The sequence below is a fragment of the Melospiza georgiana genome, chromosome 8 (genome assembly GCF_028018845.1).
Source record: "Melospiza georgiana isolate bMelGeo1 chromosome 8, bMelGeo1.pri, whole genome shotgun sequence".
Classification (NCBI taxonomy): domain Eukaryota; kingdom Metazoa; phylum Chordata; class Aves; order Passeriformes; family Passerellidae; genus Melospiza; species Melospiza georgiana.
Window position 1 is genome coordinate 27383362 of NC_080437.1, and position 22504 is coordinate 27405865.

The window sequence follows — 22504 nt, forward strand, 5'->3', positions numbered from 1 at the left end:
AGCAGTGTCACACTGCTTCCAGCACAGTGACACCATGTGAAACAACTGTCCACCCAGCAGAAAAGCTTCTACAGGCTTCAGCTAGCAGGACAATGTGTGTAACCCAATGGGAAATTAGGATCAGGGCTTAGGCTGCACTGAGGAGTACCTTCCATCCCTTTATATTGATGTATTGAAAGGAAAGCTACAGGTGAGGATGGAAATAGGAGAGGATGCATTCCTGTACAAAAGATGTGCTTATATATGAGATACATGTTTTATATATATATATATATTTGTTCATTATTTTTACTAATGGAAGAAGAAGTTGTGTCTGGAGCAATGAGTGGAACAGCTGTTTTATGTAAACATAAAAATGCCCAGTTACTAAAATTTAAATGTGCAGTTTATGTTTTTAATTTACCAGTGAAGTTTTGTGTGGCTTCTTGAGACCCACTGGATGTGCACTGGCTATTTTTACATATAAAACACAGCTATTTGGAGCTTGGGAGTTTTTTTTTTCCTAAAGTTGAGCTCTGTGTTGGCAGGATCCCATCAGGCTTTACTTTAATTTAGTGCTGGATTTAGACAGTGTCTACCAACCCACTGTGACTCTGCAGGGAATTCAGGGCCACTCTGGCTTGGTACTGCCATTGCAGGAAGGCTCAGGTGAAACTATCCAGACTGAAAAATTTGGGGGGGTTGTACTGAGGTTAAGAATGTACTTCTGTGCTGTGCCTCCCTTCCTGCCTTGCACATGCACACCCCCCTGCCTCCCACACTTGCCGGTCTTGCCCAAAAAAAACATGGGGAGATAACTATACAGCTTAGCAACTCTTCTATTCAGAGGTCTGCCTTAGCATGCAGCATGCAGGCAGATTTTTCTCCTCAAAAACAAGCAATCCCACCCACACTTCAATTTTTTTTCCTGGATATGTTATTTTCAAACCATCAGGACAGAGATGAAGGATGATTTAATTTATTTTTTTCCTCCAGCTTTTGCTGTTGTTTAGCTTACTTTAGTTTGTATCGAGTGAACATCCAGTATTTTTGCAATACCACTCCCTTTTGGGGCAGTTTATTTTCTTAAAAATATCAAAGTCCTTTCAGTTCCTCATATGTTTTGGCTTTTACTGCTCTTTTCTCAGAAGTTCAAAAGCCTTTCACATCCTTCAGAAGCCTCACCCATTGGCCACAAAGGACACACAACCTTTTGCATCACCTGAGGACCTCCTCACTGGACAGTCCTCTCACCTGCAGCTCCCTGCTCTGGCTTTTGTCTGCTCTGACATCTTCCCAATATCCTGCTGGGAAGTCATGACTCTCCTCCCATTCCAATAGCTTATTTAGTTGCATGCTTTCATCATACAACCTGTGCAGCATTTTGTTCACCCAGAGGCGAGAGCTCAGTTGATATGTCATTGAAGACATTCTACAAAATGTCCCTTAAAGATCCCCTGTGCACTGTGACAACATTTTAACTGAGAGGGAGTTTGTGGTCAGGGTAACATTGTCTCAAATCAAGGCCATGCACTGGATCTCTGTGGGGACCCAAGAAATCCCCATGCCCAGCTATCATTCATTTCTGTAGCTGTGGTGAGCACTGTAAATTCACACTGAAGTCCTCCACAACTGCAGGTTGTGAGAATTTCCCTTCTTTCTATCAAACTGGGTTCCCTTCACTCCACTCTATTTCCATATTGCTCCTTTCCACTTAGTTTGACCTGTATTTTTTTGTCATTAGATATAAATGCCACCAGATGAACAATACCTGGGAAAACCTTGGAAAGCCATGACTGGTGACTTTTCTCCTTGGCTGCATCCAGAACACCCTGCAAGAGCTCTGCCATCCCTCCTAGTGCATCCTCACCATGTGTGCTCCCACCCTCCCAAGTCCTCCACTTACTGAAAATCCCACTTAATTATGCTCAGAAATGAGTGAGACCCCTAACAAGCTGAAATTTGATTTTGTCTAGCATTTTACATTTCATTGTACATTCCAATTACATTCATTACATTTCATTTACATTCCATTTGGCAGGATGTATGGTATGGCTTTACTCCACGAGAGAACACGAGGGAGGGACCCAGACCCCCATGCAGAGCAGCAGTTGTGTGAGTGGCTGCCTCTGGGTTGGTGGGGATGGGCTTGGCAGAGGAGTTGAGTGCTTCAGGTTTGGCTGTAATCATGGGGTATCTCTAGGCTGCTTATCATAGGAGTGAACACTCTGCTGCAGCTCATGGAGGAAAGCCAGTGTGCACCAGGTTAGAGGAGCTGGAAAAACTGGCACAGGCTGAGCTCTGTGTGGGGAGCGCCTTGCTGTCAGCCCAGTCACTAAATCCAGCCCAGGTACCCTCACCCTTCAGTGCAAGCCAAGAGATTACTATAACTTCAGCTAATTCCCCATATTTATGACTGAGGCTGCTTCTTTTTGTCTTAACCCAGAAGCCCCATCCCCCTTGTTCTCTTTCACAGCATTGACAAACACTTTTTGTGACTCTTATCTTCTCCCCGCCAGCCTTCGCTCCCTGGCGGTTTTTTTGTGGCCAGCTCCACCCTTTTCCACTGAGGGCTCTGGCTGTTTGTATCTAAACTTCAGTCTTGAAAGAGCCTCTAAGGAGCTGTGCTGGCTGTTTCATTGAAGGTCTTCCTCTCACAGGCAGCCGTGTTTACAGCACAGGAACCAAAATTAACGTCTCTTCACTCTCGAGGACAAAATACCAGTTAAGTTTTGAAACTTTTCTTCAGTGGTGGAGATTTGGCTTAGAGACTCTGTGTGGGTATGTCTAATAAGTTGAATTATGCCCTTTTTAAAAATGGATTTAAGATATTAGAAACTCTGATCAAAATGGGCAAAGTGAAAATAGTTGAATGAGTTTTTGATTCATTTGGCAGTTTTAAGTCTAACAGCAGTGCTGCTGTTACAGGTAGAGACCTCACATGTATTTTTTTAGCTACTTTGCTGTAGAATGATGTGAAACTGATTAGTCATTACTGTTACTAGTCCTAATATGAGCACGTGCTTTCCCCTCTTAAAGGTTTGCAGTGGCGTGGAGTATTTGTAGATGACTTGTATACCGTTATTATTTGTTTATTTTATTTCTACTTCTTTTGGTTAGATACACGTGGTCAACAAAATCAGTGGTCAACAAAAAAGAAACAGCATAGGTAGTCAAAATACTTACAAGCCTTTGTACTTCTTAACATCCTTAGAGAGCTGCCTAGCAAGATGAAGAGACTAATACAAAGTTTTTTCATAACATCATTATTTTGCACTATGTATGTGTGAATCCATGTAAAATAGGTTATTCTAGCAAGTTAATTATTCTAGTTCTTCCTGAAAAATACTAGTTGTCAACTGGTACATGCAAATGTTGCTTTGATTCTTAAAAGCCCAAATTTACACTGTCACCTCACAGTTAGACTGTACTTCTGAAAGAAAATGGAAGTAAATGAGTCAGAACTGAGCTTGTTAACTTCACTCTTGACTTTCAGCCGATCTAAATTCTGATTTTTCCATCTAAACTGCCTGAACCTATGATGTGTATTTGGAAGATGATTGCAAATAGTTCTGGAGAAGTAATTTTATGATATTAGAAAGACCTTGACCTAATCATCCTACTAATGACTCCATCAAGAAAAGCTGTGTGTGTTCTGCAGGCTGTACAGTACCATGTAAGGCTGTCTAAGCTGGTGTAAAAAGGCTGATTACAGTTTTGGAAAGAGTGGAATTCTGGAAGCAGTTTTAGGAACAGGCTGAGCTGCCCTGTTCATTTTTACTGGTGAGTGGTGGGGAAATTCATGTCTCAGAGCAAGCTGGTGGAGTGGCACTCAGAAGGTGGGCGAGATGGAAGCAGAGCAGCAGCCTGCACTCTGCCAAGGTCAGGCTACTCTCTTGGGTGACTAAAGTAAAAGCCCCACTCAGCATCCTCCTGGTTGTGCACCTTGTCTGAAATGTCACTGTTCCTCCTTCCCAGCAGCTGTCAGGGGCCCAGTTCTCACACCATGGGATATTTCCTATCCACCTTCAGGCTGATGCTTGATGTGCTGCTTCAGCACAAACAGGGGGGACCCAGGTGCTTGGCTGGGCAGGTGAGGTCCCTGAAGACAGAAGGATGCTTGTGCAAACAGGAAATGATTCCCAGCTGTGAGGGGTGGGTTAGCCTGGCTGCACCCTTGCTGTGTGCAGGCACAGGCAGGTGTTGAGTCCAGCTGTGCTGGCAGGACCATGGGCAGCCAAGAAGTGCTGTGCTGCTCACTTTGGGGTTTGTACCCCACTGCAGAAAGTCACTGCTCTTAGTGTCTCATGTCTAAAGTCGTCATGGTTTCAAACAAACAAACAAACAAACAAACCAATGCACATGTACCCAAAGAGCCTACTAAATCCCTGAAACTTTCTCTTGATTGAGCAATGCTGAGCATACAGCTGAACATAATTTTTCATTCATCTGACAGTACAGTTTTTCCTTGGTCAGCTTTCTCTTGTCAAATACTACATCTGAAATTACCTTTCTGCTTGAAAAATATCTGCTTTGTGCCAGAGCAGCATGTTTGTCATCTTTTTGAAAACATCTCTCTCCAGTATGACTTGTATGACTTTTGCTTGATCACTTGTGGGCAGTGAAATGCCACACATATATAAATATATTACAATCTCATGAATTAAAGCAAAACCAAACAATTTGGTCTCCAGGCTCTAGTTAGGTTTTTAGATGCAGGCTCCTGCTGCTCTGGTCAGATCCCAGAATCAGAGCCCTGCAAGCTGGTGGTTTTACAGAAATCAGTCTTGTACAGTGAAATAAATATCCAATAAATATCATTCATTTAATGGCTCTTATTAAAGGTAAATTGTTGACCACAAGAAGGTGGTGCCCTTCATAGGAGCCCACTGGGATAATCAGAAATGGAGGAAGGTTGTGTTAGCACATGTGTTACATAAGGATATACAGTTGCGAGTTTCAGAAGTCTGTAGCAGTGGATGAAATGTAGTGGAATATTCATAGATGCCCATGTGGCAGGCTGAAGGCTGCTAGCAAACATCATTATGCACTGGCCTGTGGATAAATTGCATACCTGATTTTGTGCACTTCATCCATTTTCTCACCTGCTTTACAACTCATCCCAAATCTCCATATTTGCTACTTTCCTGCCTCTTACCTATCTTCTCTTATTTCTAAAACTGTTTTTAAGGGAAACTGCTTGCTTGGTTTAACAGAGCTGTTGATACAACACTAAATCCTCATTTGTAGTAGTTTCAGCAAATGTGTAACATACTACTGCTAGCATTAAGGTGTTAAGCTCAGAAGAAGGAAAATAGCATGACCAAAAAGCAGAAGAATTAAAAATACAATATGCAATAAATTAAAAATTTTTTCTTTCAAAAATTTCCCAAAATATATTACATTACCTTTTTTTCTGCTATGGAAGTAGCATTAATTGTACAGGTTAAAAAAAACTCCAGAAATCTGAATATGACTAATAAGAGTTTACTATTAATGTTTTTGCAGATCTTTTTATTAGTCCTTGTTGGATTGAAGGAGGAATAATTTAATATAATGCAGAAAACTGGGCAGCCTAGTCAAGTTCTCTGCTACCCTTGATCTAAAGTTCTTCCTCATGTTGAGCTGGAGTTTTGCACATTTCAGTTTATGGCCATTGCTCCCTGTCCTCCACTTCTCTCCCCCAGTTAGGTTTTTTTTCCTCTCTCACTTCTGTAGTTTTTCCTTTACTTTTCCTCATCTGCTCCTTTCTCCTGCTGCATAGACCATGCCAACAGCAGCCACAAAAGAGAAAAATCTGACTTTGCTTGTTCATCTTCAGGCTGGTGAGATGTTCTTCAGCTGTTGGGGGGATGCCACGTGAATATTCTGGTTTGCACTGAGAGATCTGTGCAGCAGATCCATTCAGAGCCAGTCAGGGGGAATTTTTAGAGGCTTTGCTTTGGAAAAATCTAGCAAGTCTCAGGTACAAATGATGCTGACGAATTATTCTAAGGAGAGCATGGATATCTGAAAAGTTGGTAATTAGGAGTCCTGGAGATTCAACTGTGCAGCTGAGGAGGCTGTATCAAGCAGAGTCTTGAGGATGTCTTTGTGGGGTTCAGTAGCACTCTCTCCTACAAATCAAAACCTGTTGGTGAACAGACCCCAGGGATTGGTGGATTTTGCCCAGCACAGTGGGTGTTTTGAAGGACTGAATTAAAATTCAGTGAAGAAATTACATTTGTCATACAGAACTGTTTTCTTTCTTTAATTGAGAGCGAGTGCTCTGCCAAGGAAGGCAAACTGAAAGGAGCAATTACTTACAGGGAATAGTCTGGAGTTATAATGGGAGCCAGCTGCATGGTAAAGACACCAAATGTCTTTTTGGAAGGAACCAGGAGTGTTCACAATCCACCTCAGCTCATGTTATGTGCAGCTTTGGGTACTGCAAGGTTGGGGAAAAGCTGCATGATGCTGCCAAGAAGTAATGAGAGGGCTAGAAAATGTAACCTGTAAGTTTGAAGGAACAGAATTTATTGAGTCTAGGAACGTCAGGACTGCAGTGGTCCTAGGACAGGGGTTGGTTGTAGATAGGGAATAATCTGTTTATCATCTCAAAAGAACAGGCTTTGTCCACAGTGCATAGTATATTAAATTTAATGATACTATGAAAACTTTTTCATTATATATTCTGCAAGAGTTTATCTCTTGGGCTTGCAATCACTTTATTCAGAAAAAGAAGGAAGGATTTTTCCCTTTGGGGACGGAAAAATAGAGAGGAGATAGCATTCCTTCTAGTTTTTGCCTGTCTGTGATATTACTTGAGCGTGGATAAGCTCCAGTTTTCCAGTTGTTTATAACTTTATCAAATTTGAATGGGTTTTCAGAGGGATTATATTATAAAAAAATATTCAGCACAGAAAGCAACACATCCTGATCGATTTTCAAGTATCTCTTCCAAAATATGGACAATAATTACTGATAAAAATGAGTTCAATAATTTAAAAAAAAATACATTTTATCTTGTTGTGTACTGGGAAATATTAAATCCTCTGTGACCAAACTCCTCCTTTCTGCCCCACAAATTGCCAGTACCTAGCATGCAAAGTTTAGGTCAGATGATTAAGTCTGGCAAAGTTAAAACAGCTAAAAACAAATTCTGTGGGGAAGTTTCATGTAACATTAATAAGAGGCAAAACTAGCAGCCCCACCTATAATAGAAATAAGGTTATCAAGGCTGGGTTTCCTTGATGTTTTTCAAATGTTTCTACAGGCTTTTAGAGAAGATCTGGAATGCCTTATTCAAGAACAGATGAAGAAGGGCAATAACCCCACTGGACTGCTTGCATTACAGCAGATTGCTGAGTACATTACAGGGAGCACTTTTACAGGTTTTTCCTCATCTTCACTCAGTAAGTGAATTATACATAAACTGCTTTTTTTTTTTTTTTTTTTTTTTAATTGTTACCAGGGCTTAGGAGTGCTGGAATCTCCTCTTTCCTTGAATAAAAATTCTGTCAGAGCTTGCTTCAGCTGTGAAGTAGTACAGATGGTGGCCTTAACTTGCCTTTTTAGGCTTCATTCTCTCAAATTCTTTGACTTGTATAATGATATCCAAAATGGTTGGAATCCTCAAACTCAGTTATTCTTTAATTTGTTAATAAAAGTTGAACTGACATAGGGAACAAAATGTTGTGCTCTGTTCACATGGAGTTCAACATGAATATAAACTGAGATGTGAAATACATTACCATTTAGTTTCTTTATTTTTCTACCCTTGCATATAGATTGTTACTAAAAAAACAACCAAGAACTCTGAGGTGGGGAGAATCCCCTGGCAAACTGAATTATCAGATAAACAGCTCCCACAGTTAAGAACAGCTCCTAGTCTGCACTCTACTTGTAAAGATGTCACTGGGATCTCGCAGTTAACACCCAAGTTCTTTCCAAGTCATGAAGCACTGAGACATTCAAGTCAATTTAAGTTCTGTGGGTGGACATCATATGGGAGCTTACAAGTCTGAAGTACAGTGGCAGCTGTCAGCATTCATCATCTTTGGAGATTTGGTCCCAAAATGGTACTTCAGGGTTTATTTAACAAAACAAGTGGAAGAGAACAGAGAGCCCAAATAACCTCGTGTTCACGTCTTTGGTTGGTTACTGAGACTCTGAGTCCCACTGTTGTCTCTGCTGTGTTTGCCAGGGACAATGGGGACAGATCTCAAAGTGCACACTTCTTTTCCTGAAAACCAAAATGACTTTTAGCTCTTTTGATCTTAACTTTCCCTCTGAACAAAGGTTGTGAGCTTTCAGAAGGCTGTCGTGCATTCGTGAAGGGGAGAGGGGTATGTTTGTGTAGTCACAAGTCAAAGACAGAAATTGATGTTGATGCTTTCTCTGTTAAGAGGTGATACCTTCTGTCTAAGGGTTTGAGAACTCTTGCACTAATCCTAATTTCTTCATTAGGGCTGAATTGAAGTGCTAAGACTGAGATAACTCTTCAAATTAGTTTTGCTAGTGTTAGAAGTCTACAAGGAATCTCTGCTCCTGTAACAAAAACAAACCTCAAAGTTTAAAGTAGTAAAGAAGTATAAAAATACTTCATTAGTGACAAATGTCTTAGAGCCCAGTACCAGTCCTGTGTAGGATATTGATTCAGGAGACAGCTCAGGAAAACCTTTATCCAGTCTCATAAATGCTGGTACTGCTTTGCTAGCCATTTAAATACACTGCATCTGGAAGATCATGGCATAGCTGGAAATACATTTAATTGTCCAACTGGCCATCATCTGTTTTTGTCTGTTTTTCAGGCCATGGAATGATTACACCCATCAATGACCTACCTGGGGTAGACACCTCCTCATTTGTTAAGGGAGAAAAACTCACTCGTTGCAAGTTAGCCAGTTTGTACAGATTGGCTGACTTGTTTGGGTGGGCACATTTGCCAAATACCTATATCACAGTAAGTATTTCAGAGAAAAAAAACTTACTTAGAATCTCACCTATTCATTCAAATTATTTTTCCCTCTGAATAATGTAAATTAGATCAGTAATCCATTTCCTGTCTCCTTTGCAGGTAAGAGTAAGCAAAGAACATGACCACATTCTAATTATTCCAAGAGGGCTGTCTTTTTCTGAAGCTTCAGCTTCTAATTTGGTATGTGATTCACCTGCTGTAATAACCAACAAGGCTCATCCTGTTTTCCAAAATACTTTTGTGGCTGCTTAAATGGACTTCTGTAATTATGCTGTTGTTTGGGGTTTTTTAATATTTACCCACCAGATGAAAAGCTGATTAACTGCATAGATAGTAGCAGCCTTTGTTGCCAGTATTTCTTCTTGGGTTTAGTTTTACTTTCTGTTTCTTTGTCTCCAGCTTCCATGTGGAGCAGCAAAGTTTTGTGTTCCTGTCTGATGAAACTCAGCTACACCTCAGTGTAGCCTTTTATAACCTGGGAGTGTGGCAACACATGTAAAATGAGTCTGTAGGAGTAGTGTTATCAGAATCACCTCTTACCTTTGGAAGTGAGCTGATAAAGTCAAATAATCTTCCCCAGGCCCAGTAAATGAGCTGGGTGAAGTTACAGGCTGGTATTTAGGCAGTGGTAGCTGCTAAATCGCACATCTTTTGGTGTAGAACCTGCCATATGCTCTTCATGTCAGTGCATATCTGTAAAGAGACTGACTCAAGGTGAAAGGGATATACCAAAATGAGGTTGATACTATTACAGCAAATACAGAACCAAAATACCATGACACATGACCATGTAGATTTTTGTTGATCCAGGAATTACTATTTTAATGTTCCAATGAATCCTTGTGCACTGAATATTCTTACTGGAAATTTCTCAGGCTCTGAGTTATCTTCATATTTAAAATGTAGGAAATGTTAATGGAATGCATTTTTGAAAGTCAGAAACAAGGAAAGGTCAGCTAGACTGGAGTAGAATATATGTTGTATCAGGGTCTGATCCTTACTTCTTCCATGTCTGAGCTTCCAGCAGATGTCAAGGGCAAGTAGAGCAGGGTGGTTTATTGACACACGCATTCATGGCTGCTCTCCTACTTTTTGTGCTCTGAGCCTTCAGTGTGTGGGGGGAAATTTGGTGCTAAATAAGAAAGGAAGGCTATTTTCTAGATAACTAAAGTTGCCACAACCTTTCTGAGTGTCATTTGTCTGTTTGCCTTTTTCAGGTCAAGGTGAACATCCTCGGAGATGTCGTGGACCAGGGAAGCACAGCTCTCAGTATCGACAGTGTGGGCTTCAGTCCGCACGTGGCCATCTACTCCACCCGCCCCGACGTCAGATGTGTCATACACATCCACACCCCTGCCACAGCTGCTGTAAGTCTTCCTTGGGCACAGAATGACAGAAAACACCTTTGCCTTATGAACTTAGGGCATATTTCTCCTCACAGTAGTTTCATTTTGGTTTTAATAGCAACTCTGCCCAGCCCTCTCTCATAAAAGCATGAGAGAGGGCTAGGCCACCACAGTGGAATGGCATCAGAATAAATTGATGCTCAGAGATTATTATACTGAGGTTGAGGAGGTTGTAAAGCAAATAGTTTACACAGGCTTCATTTATAGCATCCTAGATAATATAATGTGCTGTATAAATCATCTTCATTTGCATTATGCAGCTCCATTTTTAAGTGGTTTGATTAGTTGTTACACTCAGTTTGGATTTACCTCAGTATTTAAATGTTATAGTTAACATAAACTTTAAATTGTCTGGATAATAATGCTAAAAATGTAAGCAGGCCTGAAAGAATTGGTTTGAAATAACTAAATTCTTACTATTTTATCTTGAAATGTATATATGTATATACATATATACACATTCCTTGGCTACAGACAAATTATAAAGGAATGAATAATTTCTTTTATACTAGCTTTTTGAAGTAATAAATGTGAAAAGAAGGATAAACCATTAAGTAAGATGAGAATTAAGCATGAATAAAATTCACAAAAATTTCCTCCGATAAATATGTGCCTAGACTGGGTAACAGCATCTCTGTCATCCTATTGCAAATTAGACTGGTGGAGGGATTGTTTCTAAGCTCTCCCTATGGACTTTGTCTCTTTTCTAACAAAGTACACCCTGCAAAGGCTTGGGTGGTTGAGATGTGAGTTTTAAGAGTTCCATTTTTCCCTAGTTACCAGCATTTCATTTTCATGAAACAGGTTTCTTCTATGAAGTGTGGCATCCTTCCCATATCCCAAGAGGCTCTGATTCTGGGTGATGTTGCTTATTACAACTACCAGGGATCTCTTGATGAACAGGAAGAGAGAATTCAGCTTCAAAAAGTTCTTGGACCCAGTTGCAAGGTATTCAATCTCATTTGTGCTCTCCCTAAACAATTTTCATGTCCTGCTCCACTTTCTACCATTTAACATCAGTGTCTTCATTTACTAGGTATTAGTTTTGAGAAACCATGGTGTGGTAACACTAGGAGAGACACTGGAAGAAGCATTCCACTATATTTTCAATGTGCAACTGGCCTGTGAAACACAGGTGAGTGAGAATTTATCTGTGTTTCATTTCAAACACTTATGCTGCAGAGTTGCAGATTGTACCCCAGATGGGAATTCCTCTTCCATCACACAGTTTTGGAGTTGTGGAATCCAGTAATCCTGTATACCTGGTCAAAGAGAGACTGGAGTGATCAGGGAATCACCGAGGGAATGGCACAAATACTCACTCTAGGAACACTGACACAGTCTCAGTGGTGTTACACTCCAAAGGGTACAGAAGGTTTTGTTCCATGCTGTGCAGAGTGAGCCTCATGCAGGGAATCTGTCAGATGATAGATTTGCTGGTACTCACTGCATGGGGAAGTGTGACTTAAGATCCAGCTCCTTTACTGAGGCTGAATGTTGTTACAAGAAAAGAAGCTTCTCTCTGTGATCTCAGACTTGTGAAACCAAATTAAAAGAAGGTCTTTAGAGCAATGGTAGTGGGTGGCATATTTAAAAATAACTTGAATCACAAATTCAGTGTTTCCATTCTGTCTAACTTTAGCTACCTGGTTAGGCATCCAGGTATTACCTATTACATGTGAAGAGAGACCACTGAAAGTGTTCTCACCTTTCATAAGTTTTAGGCTCGTCCCCAGAAACTTCATCACTTTGTTCTTATTTGCCAGTGATCCTGTCCTCCCTAAAAGGCATTTGGATGTGCAAATGGCAGACTCCCATTCCTCTCCTTCCTTGCCCTACCATTCATTTTGAGTTCAGACACTTTCATTTTGAAACAGTGAGAAAAATGAAAAACTTTTAATCTTGTGATGCAGAAAGATTTTTTTAGGGTACTCTGAAAGCATGGGTATTTCAGTCTACCCCTTTTGAAATGCAATTAATAGGACTGTGTATTTTAATGCAATTTTTGGACAGTAGTAAAACAGCCTGAGAGGTAACCACAGCATGTATTTAAGCAACCTCTTGCTGCAAGAAAAGCAAAAGAATACAAAAGCTTTTTCACAAATGAAATGCATTCCTTGATGTGTCCAGGTTCATGCATTGGCTGGAGCAGGTGGGATAGACAATCTCCTACTACTGGATCTGCAGAAGTTCAAGCCTTCCACACATGCCGTGGCAGCAATGGGAGGAGGTGGAGTTAATATGGCTTCACAGCAAAAATGGAAAGTTGGGGAGCAAGAATTTGAAGCACTCATGAGGATGCTGGACAACCTGGTGAGAGCACGTTGCTGGTGGTATCTATGCAGTCCTGTAAGGTTTTGAGTGTAGGATTAGCTTTTGTAAAGCAAATAATTTTTTAGTCATACTGTTTCTGACAGGAGTATCCTGTCTTAATAAGATTTATAATGCTTTGAGCTTCAGTTTTGTCCCACCATCTTACAAATATGTAGTGTGTTTTACTTAATAATAAAAATCTTTAAATTTTTAAACATTCTTTTCTTATTTTTCTCCTCCACAGGGATACAGAACTGGCTATGCCTATAGGCAACCGTTAGTCAGGGAAAAACCCAGACATAAGAGTGATGTTGAGATCCCAGCCACTGTGACTGCCTTTTCCTTTGAAGATGATTCAGTCCCACTTTCCCCACTGAAATTCCTTGCACAGAGGCAACAGAGAGAGAAGACAAGATGGCTGAACTCTCCAAACACATACTTGAAAGTGAATGTGCCTGAGGAGTCCTGGAATGGGGAAACCAGTCCCAGGACTAAGATCACGGTAGGTTGATGTGTTGGACAGTCACTTTGGTTTTTACCCTACTTGAAAGTAAGTTATGCATGGTTTATATGATGAAATCTTGACTAGGATTAGCAAATAAGTTTATTGAGCATATTAAAATAGGCTTTTCAGAGCCTTAATGACATTGGTGCTAAGGGTCTCCTCTCTTTAAGGAGAGAGGGGTTGACTGCAAGAGTAACACTTTATGATAAAATTTAACGATTATTTTCACAGTTCTAACCATCTCTTCTTATTCCTGAAGTAGAAAACAGTTTTTCTACCACTTCTTCTTGTGCTATTAGTTATCCACCAAATATAGATAGGCTTTAAGTCAACCGTGGGTTGTTCTTCTTTCATATGAGGGAGACACAAGCTCTAATTCATTTCTTGCTGTCCTCTTTCTATTTGTGAGCCTACTGAAAACAGCTTTTGAAAGGTCTGTTCGTGCTACAGGCTTTCAATGATGATGAAGATTTTCCCCCTCCTGCAGCTCAGCAAGATGCTTACACTTCTTTTCCTGCCTGCAGAGAGGTGGCCCTCGTGGGACTGCAGAGCGTGTTAATGCTCCTCAGCTACTCCCAGTACAACTGTAAAAGCACCAGCTCCTCCTGCTGGCAGGCTGGCAGGTTTCTAAACTTGAGCTGGGGAAAAAAACGCTCAGAACTCTGCCTGAGAAGGGAAAAAAACTGTAATCAATGTGTGGTCAGCAGAGATGGAAGCTGGTTGCTGGTTGCTCTGGATCTACATGTCAGTTACTAGAAAGTGTGATCCTTTCTAAATACAGCATCATTAATACACAGCTAACACTGGATTTTTCAGGAATAGATGTCAGTATTTACAAAAAGTAGTCATGTTCAAGGCAACTTAAATCCTCTTGGGCAAACACACAAACCTGTAAAGGAATTGGGGTTATTTTTTTAGGTGTCATGTGGAATTGAAAATAAAGTCAGAAAGTCCTTTCTTGATATCTCTTCTTTAACAGAAAAACAACATAGAGAATTGTTCCTTTCTACCATACTGGGTATTTTAGCTTCTGTCTTTTTTTTTTTTCCCTTTTTAAGTGGATGAAAGCTGATGACTCCTCTAAGACTAGTGGAGGAACGCCAATCAAAATTGAAGATCCAAACCAATTTGTTCCTCTAAACACAAACCCAAGTGAAGTGTTGGAAAAGAGAAATAAGGTAAAATGAACTGAAAATTGTAACATTTCCAAATAAAATAATGTGTTCAAGTAATGATTCAGCAGAGCTGTAAAATAACATTTTCAAATGTTTTGATTTTATTAAGAAGGTTCTTACATGATATGTGATTTTTGGCACCAAAAACATGTATTTAAATGTGTGATATACATAAAATCTGTAGATACATATGCAATATTTATATATTTAAATCTTGAGTGTAATAGTCTAATGAAAGATGAGTGTTAACTCTGGAAATGATAGATTGGGAATGGTAGTCCCTGTTATTTAGCATTTTATTTAGTAGATAATTAGGTGTCAACACCAGCAGAATTGCTGTGCATCATCTGCAGCATGATTCAATCTCAGACTCTAATCTTGTTCTGTTCTGTTTTAATTTGCCTAGTGCTTGTTAAGCTGGAATTTCTAATGGCAGTAAAAAAAAAAAAAGAAAATGAGAGATTATTGTTGGATCTCTCTGTAAACAGAAATCTCTCTCTGCCTTTCCCTTCCAGCATGAAAGACACTGATTATCAGACCAAATACTCCACCCTCAGCATAACTATATTAACAGATATTCAGGACACTTTTCATTGGATTGCATGTCTTTTTCTTTCTTGGAAAGCACTGTATCAGTGTCCTTGGGGACTGAAGTGGAGTTAGAAGGAGCAACTCCCTTCCTCAGAACTGGAAAGGCACCCTCTGATCATCCAGAGATTAATAAGACAAGTCCAAGGCAATGATTTTTAAATTCATGCATGTCACTGGCTCACAGAGAGTTTATTCCTAATTCTCTGCTGTAGGATTTTCTTAATAAGATCTGTATTGGTATTCATATCTGATCTGTCAATCTCTTAAGCTCTGACAATTAGAAGTTAGGGCTGTTAGTTTAGGGAAAACAATCAACTATTCACAGAAGGAAAAACTTTACCAACCTTTGTGACCACAGAGTTTCCTCCAGTAGCTGAACATGCATCCTTTATGAGGGAGAGAGGACAGCTCAGGGGCTGTTCCTGGGAGCTTATTTCTAAATGTTGGCTTGCATGAAGTGCAAGAACTGGGACTGGGGTAAATATTTGTGAGTACTGAAAGAGCCAAACAACATATGCTGTGTATTCAGAGGTGGAAGAAGAGTTCTTCATTTTTAGGTGCAGCAGCACACAGGTTGACTCTCCAGCCATCCACTGCTGCCTGTGTTAGTGGCTTTGCAAAGCTGATTGGCATAGGGTTTGTGAAAGAGAAATATCTTCTTCTAACCTGGTTTGTTTTCTCTCTGTAGATAAGGGAGCAAAACCGATATGACCTAAAGACAGCAGGACCTCAGTCTCAGCTGCTCGCAGGGATTGTAGTGGATAAAAAGCCAAGTTCAGTGAGTACAACATAATTAACTAATTTACAGCTGTTCAGGTTATTTGGCTGCCTGTCTTTCAAATGTCAGCTTGGGCCATTTTTGTTCTGAATGTTTTGTTAGAACTGATTATTTTAATTCCAGTTGTTGAGGTGTGATACATCTTATTCATGTTTCATTTTAAAGGTTTAAAAAGTTACTTTCAAATTAAGATGTGCATGTTAAGTTTGCCACCATTAATGTTAATGAAGTAGGATCCTTGTCTAAGCTCATTTAAGTGAGAGAGGAAGAACTTTGGAATGCATGGGGCCAAAAATAGCCTTCATTAGTCTGTGGAAGTGATGCTAAAGATAACAATTGAGTCCAAGAAGTAGCTGAGTTAAAAAGGTGGGATGTGACAATGTGAAAGGCAGCGTTCATTAGAAACAGGCTTCTTATTGGGAGAGAGGGTTTCCACTTTCTTACCTGGCCATATTAATCTTTTCTTGAATAGAATATATTCCAAACACTATAGATATCCCTAGTAAGATTATCCAAAATACTGTGGTGAATCGGAATTCTAGAGTTTCCAGCTACCCAACAGTTAGTACATCTGTGTTTTAATTCTGTATTCCCTGCCAAGACTTTGTCATCAAACTTTGGCCAAAAAAAAAAAAAAATACCTGAACTTTTGCTTGTTGCTTCATATTTTTTAACTGTTAAATTCTGTGGCTTTCTCTTCCCAGCCAGTGCAGTTTGATGATGAGCACGCGCCGCCAGCACCGCCCAACCCGTTCAGCCACCTCACCGAAAAGGAACTGGAAGAGTACAAGAAAACCATTGAGCGCAAGCAGCAGGGCTTGGAAGGTCAGCAGTGTGGTTTGAGTTGCTGGGGTTTACATTTTAATAATAAGCCTGAAAATATCTACTGTAAAAAATGTGTACATGGTAATTATTAGCATATACTGCTGGCAACTAGCTTAGGGCTAATCATTCCTTGAGGTGGTAGAATTCTTTTGTTGAATGTGGTTCGTTCTTTTATTTTAGTTAGTGCTGAAATTAAAGCATTAAAGGTTTGCAGAGAAATGGGGTGACTAAAGCACAATTAACCATAATGAATTTTTGTGTCAGAATCATAGAATAACTTAAGGTGGAAGAGTCCACAAAGGTCATCTTAATCCAGCTCCTCCTCAGAGCTGATACCAAAGTTAGATCAAGTATCCAAGTCTGTGCCCAACTGAGCAAAAGTTTACTGAGATGTTTGGCCCTGGCTTCTCTAATTTTACTTCTGTTCTCTCAGTGTGCAAGTCTCATCTACTTTCACTTTTCATATCTTCTTCCAATACTACTGTTCCATAGAGAATTACTAATTCAGAGTTGATTTTAATTTTTAACAATAGCACTTACTGTGAATTCTTCTCCACTAATACTGTGTAATAAAACAACTTTGTCACACTCCGGACATAGTGTAATTGCTTACTGTACCAGCAGACTGTGACAAGATAAAACCATGGGGCTTGGAATGCAGTCCTGCCACCTTTTTTAATGCTTTCTAATAAAGAACTAATATATACCAATTTTTATCAGATAAAACAAATCCATAATTCTTTAGAGTTTCAACTGTTTATTGTAATTTTGTGTTGTTGTCAGCATGAGCAACACAAAGCTGTAGCAGACCTGTAAATCTTGTAGCATTAACACTGACACTCTTGCTTGATTTTCACTTTTGCTTGGCTACTAACTCACATCTTGTCCTGCAGATGCTGAACAGGAATTATTCTCAGATGACGGTTCATCTGTGTCACAAATTCAGTCACAAACTCAATCCCCGCAAAATGTCCCAGAAAGATTAGAAGGTATTCCATGCAATTTCTGTTTGATGCCAAGGGCTCCAATAACCCAAGTCCTCGACTCTTCTGCTGCACTTTTACACTTGCATGAAGTCAACTGAGTCAAAAGGAACCCTCTTTTACAAAGTTTGGGTGGTACTCTGTCCAGAAAACTATTTTTTCCCAATTTTTTCTAATACAATATTCTCATAAACAGAAGACAACTCAGGGCGTGCTGAAACTTAGATATTAACCAGGTGGAGCAAACAGATATTATATTTGATTTTACTAAAAATGGTTTTTTTAGTAAAAAAAACTTTGCCTAAGACTTTTCTAGAAGTCTGAGTAGGCATTTTAAAAGGCACGTTCTCCAATGCCTTCTGTATGGATTGGCTGTGTTTTCATAAATCAGTCTCTTGCAGTAACATGTAATTCTCACTGTGCTTGAGGCTGTGTATGCTGTGTAGACTGTATTTGTACATACTCTATACAGCTTGAGCTGTGTATGCACCTGGCAGAGATAAGGTTAAATTTTTCAGCCCATTTTCCCTTAATGACATTTTGACTGTGTTGTCTGCTTACAGCAACTAAGATTGTGGATAAAGGGGAAAAAACCACATCTAAGCACTTTGGGTTTCATTCTTTGGATCACAGTCCAGACTCTCAGGCTGTGTCTCAACACTGGGTTTTTTTGCATGAAAGTGTACATAAATAATTGCAAAATCATTTGCTCTTTCAGAAAATCATGAGGATTTCTACACCCAGAATGCCAACCTAATATCTGTGGAGATGCCAGTTGTGGTGGTGAATGGGAAGGAAGATGCACATGACGTGGAAGAGGATCTCACCAGGAGGGTCAGTCAGTTGAGTACTGTGGAGAGTGTGGAGATTACCATTAAAGGCTCTGAAAAGATAGAAGAGGCTCTGTCCCCTGAAGGGTCACCTTCCAAATCCCCTTCAAAGAAAAAGAAGAAATTCCGCACCCCATCCTTCCTGAAAAAGAGTAAAAAGAAGGAGAAGGTGGAAGCATAAGTGCAGTTCTGTGGTGAGGAGACATTGCACATTTTAAACCTTTAAGTTGACCATTAACAGCGTAGTGTTAGGGGTGTGCAGTAAACTGGACTTTTAACCTAAACAAGTAGAAACTGGAAGAGGTTTTGCTTTAAAGAAACCAAACAAAGAGACACAAGAAAACCTTTCATGTTAATTGCAAATTAATTCATCTCTCACTTAGCTGTGTCCAAAATTGCTATGAGGGTTGGAAACATTGATTAGTTTCATGTAGAACTACACTGGCAGGTGCTCAATTACCATCATAGCAAGGTCAAATACCATCACAGTATGCAGCAGCCAGTTCTGCTCAGAGTATTTTGCAGACCTGAAAATTTTCAGTACAGTTAAAGTCTTTATTAAAGTTGCTGTTGAGTGATCATATGACTTTTTAAAACTGCTGTCTCATTTGGAAACCAGATCATACATTTTTGTATTGTGGTTTTTGACCATATATTTTATGTTTCTGTACCCCTATTTGAGTGGGTACATATTAACAGCACACCTTTACATCTTTTTTAAGATTAGCTCATATAGAAATAATATACACTGGCACATAATACCAGGGGAAAAACTGTGTAAGAGAAAGTTTATTTGGAATTATACAAAATGTCTAAAGATTTCCATTATTCAATAACTTTTTTGCCAAATATTTCATTTTAGTGAAATATAATTTTTGAAGACTTCTTTTTTATTCTATCAGTTGGGGCGGGGGAAACCCTTATTTTTCAAGAAGGGGGATTTTATACACTTAACATTGATAATTTAGTTTAACTGACAAAACAAAAAGAAGATTTTATATGTTCAAATGTTTGTATACCATTCAGTATAAAGGTATTATAAGCATGTGAACCAAGCATTTAATAGTTAGAGTGTATTTAAGAATGCTTGGTTTAGAGTATACTTAAATATAATTCAGGAATCCAGGGACTTCAAAATCAAAGGATAAAAGCATATAAAATTGAACTGGATTCATGTTTAAAAATTATTTGTGGGTTGTTCTTTTTCTCTCTCATGGTATTGCTAATGAATGAAGAAAAATAATCTCTTAACATAACCAAATGAAGGAAACAAAAATGTTAAAAGGGAAAGTGAAATAGTAGGGAAATAGGAGGAGACAAAGAAAGTAAAAGTTCGGTGATTATTTTTTTTAAATATATGATACGGATTGCGGGATATTTTTATTAAATCAGCAGAGTGACATTTCCATATTAGATGTTTTAAATAATTTGTATGGATTCATGCAGAGTGCAACACTTTGGGTTTTTTTCTTCAGTTACATTCAAGTTGTAAAAGGGTCTCGTGAATCTGTGTTGTCCTTTGGATGAACCCAGAGCAAATCAGCGCCTAGTGCCATGGGTAAGGGTGGTACTGCCACTTACTCATTTTTACTTGTGTTGTCATTTTAGTACTTTTACTGTATTGTAAATACAAACTAAACATAGAGATTAACATAGGGGTTTCTTCGCTGTGTCAAATGTCTGTAAATCAGTCATCCAATAGGAAGTACATCTTTTAAGATCCATGTGATTCCCAAATTACCGGTTGAAATATTATACAATATATAATTGTTAAATATGGCTGGAGAGTGGTTTGGCATGCAAAAATGTTGATTATAGCATGTTTGGGGGCTGGTTAGCTTTGACCGTGTAAGTGTGATAATGCAATGTTGGAATGGATCCTGGAAACAATTTTCTAGCTGTCACTAAATACTGGAATCAGTGTTTTTAATCATAGTGGAAACTTTCAGTTGCTTACTTTGTTTTTTTATGTTCTACATTATTTGTGTTGTATTACAACATATGTAGAAACAGTAACCTGTGAACTACGCTTTTCATAACTTTTTTAAAAATATATCTAAATGAATGCAATGTGCATAAATATTTTTTAAAATGCAACCGTGAACTATTTGCACCTTTTGCTAATGCCTCTATTTACTTGCTTTGGCATAAAGAATGAGCCAGCCAACTCTTGTGTCCTGTGGAAAATATATAAATGTTATCTGAAATTGCTCATAGATGTAATGCTAATTAATGTTAAATCACAAATAAACAGTATTTTAAATAGATGGATTTCATATAGCAGCCTTTTGTTTATGCACTTACATCTCTTGCTTTTAGAGAAGATGCTTTGATTTTGCACGTTGCTTCTCAAGAATTTATTCTGGAGAGGACTTCTTGCTTGTGCTTTTCCTGAGAACTCTGCAAGAAAATGACCTGATCTTGTGTTGAACAGCTTTTGTCTCTGTCACAGGTGCTGGAAAGAGGACAGGCCCTTGGTAAAAAGCAGGGCACTGCCAGGCAGTTGTTCTGAGCCCAGGGGGGTCAGTGCTTGCCCATCCTGGGCTGCCTCCTGCTCTGCAGCACCATGGCATCACAGGTGACATGAGGGACTGGGGTGGTTTTAGTGCTGAGTAAGTACAGAGCAAGGAAATACCTCAAAGAAATTACCCTTTTTAATTATTAGTAAAACAAAGGTTTCCTTATAGAAAAAGCTTAATGCAAAGTTATTTGAAGATATCTGTGTCACGCCCTGCCAACATATGGTGTATGTCAGAGCCTGTGAAGCTGCAGGAGTTGCAGTGTTTTGTTTTTGTAGCTGTATCAACTCTGTGAAATGTCTTTAAGGACTGCACAATGTTTATTTTCCTTGTCCTTCCACAAATCAGCCTTTTGTTGCTGTTTACAAGAAAGTCAAAATTCAGTCCTCTGAGTCTGGTGACAGTTTGATGAACTTGGTCCCTATGTCGTAGAATAATTTTGGTTTAGCATTTTAAATAAATCTTGACCAAGATTTTAGTATTTTTCTGACTATAATTTGTCTCCAGAAGCATCTACAATCTTTTTAGTGCTGCACTAATGTGTAAGTAAACACTGTATCCACCCAGAGGAGTGTCCACTGTAAGGCCGAGGGCATACATAATTTACTTCTTCAGGTTCTTTTTATTCCCATGAGTCTACAAACCACATCAGACCCTTCATTTTCACTTAAATCTTACTCCTTCACAGTGTTACTTGAAGGATCTGAGATTCTGCAAGCCACAGCATGGAAATAAAGTAGAAATAAACGATGCCTGTTTGTAACAGGCATAATAAACATTAAAACTTACGTTTTGGGAAGTAGGAGCCCTTGGACAGATAAGCTTCAAAATGGATCATTAATATGATAGGAAATAATTATTGTCATTAGGCTGCTTAACCCAAGAGAGAGCAATAGAGAGAAGCAGTGTTTACTGTGAGGAATTGCATGCAAGCTACCGAGCAAGAGCATTAAAAAGGATTGATAAAGCTGTACATCCAGGTGATGGCCTGTTGTTGTCTTTTACAGACTTCCAGCTGTTCTGGAGATAAGTGTTACATAGCAAAGCAGATTTTGCAGAATCTGCAGAATGAGCTGTGTCAGGCTTTAGATGGCACAAGGAGACAGAATAATGTCATGGTTAGGGCTCTAATAGACCATTTTGACTCATATTTTCCTGCCTTGCCAGTTGAGACCATTACACACTGTTGAGCACATGGCAGAAATTGCTGTCATCTCTGGGGCAGGTAGTTGAGGATTTTCTATTTTCTGCATATCTAGTTTGCAAAACTGTTGAGTTTTCACTATTTGAGCCCATGGAAACTTCTCAAAACAGGATATGCTGTGGTGTATCCAAGGACAGTGAGAAAGGGCCCAGTGTCCCATGCTGTGCACGTGGGTCTGATGGAAACTTCTGACGTGAGCGCCGATGTTCTCTCCCTTCCTTTCTGCACACTGGCAGGGAAACACATCCCTCACCCATGGGGCTGCTGTGTGGGTTGGTGTTTGTCCTTTCAAAGACCCAGGGTGTTCCTAGAGGTGCAGGGCTCTGGAAGGCCGTGGCCAGGAGTGTGTGTGTGTGGGCAGCTGGAGCGGGGCCAGCCTGGCCGTGGGCATTGCCATGGGCACAGCAGCACACTGGGAGCACCAGGGAGCATCCAGT

At 39.5% G+C, this 22504-nt stretch overlaps 1 protein-coding gene across 3 annotated transcripts in view; it reads left to right on the forward strand.

The window, feature by feature from the left end:
- Positions 1 to 20611, forward strand: part of ADD3 (adducin 3) — a 92065-nt gene extending 71454 nt beyond the window's left edge. For 2 of the 3 annotated variants that reach the window (XM_058029143.1, XM_058029144.1), the window contains 13 exons: positions 7235 to 7373; positions 8772 to 8923; positions 9038 to 9118; positions 10156 to 10305; positions 11149 to 11292; positions 11381 to 11479; positions 12475 to 12657; positions 12902 to 13159; positions 14221 to 14340; positions 15617 to 15706; positions 16411 to 16531; positions 17425 to 17520; positions 18233 to 20611. In XM_058029143.1, coding sequence (XP_057885126.1) covers positions 7235 to 7373; positions 8772 to 8923; positions 9038 to 9118; positions 10156 to 10305; positions 11149 to 11292; positions 11381 to 11479; positions 12475 to 12657; positions 12902 to 13159; positions 14221 to 14340; positions 15617 to 15706; positions 16411 to 16531; positions 17425 to 17520; positions 18233 to 18525 — 1926 coding nt within the window. In that variant the 3' untranslated portion in view covers positions 18526 to 20611. The remainder of the gene's footprint in view (positions 1 to 7234; positions 7374 to 8771; positions 8924 to 9037; positions 9119 to 10155; positions 10306 to 11148; positions 11293 to 11380; positions 11480 to 12474; positions 12658 to 12901; positions 13160 to 14220; positions 14341 to 15616; positions 15707 to 16410; positions 16532 to 17424; positions 17521 to 18232) is intronic. The other variant, XM_058029145.1, reaches the window with a different exon arrangement.
- The last annotated feature ends 1893 nt before the right edge of the window (positions 20612 to 22504 follow it).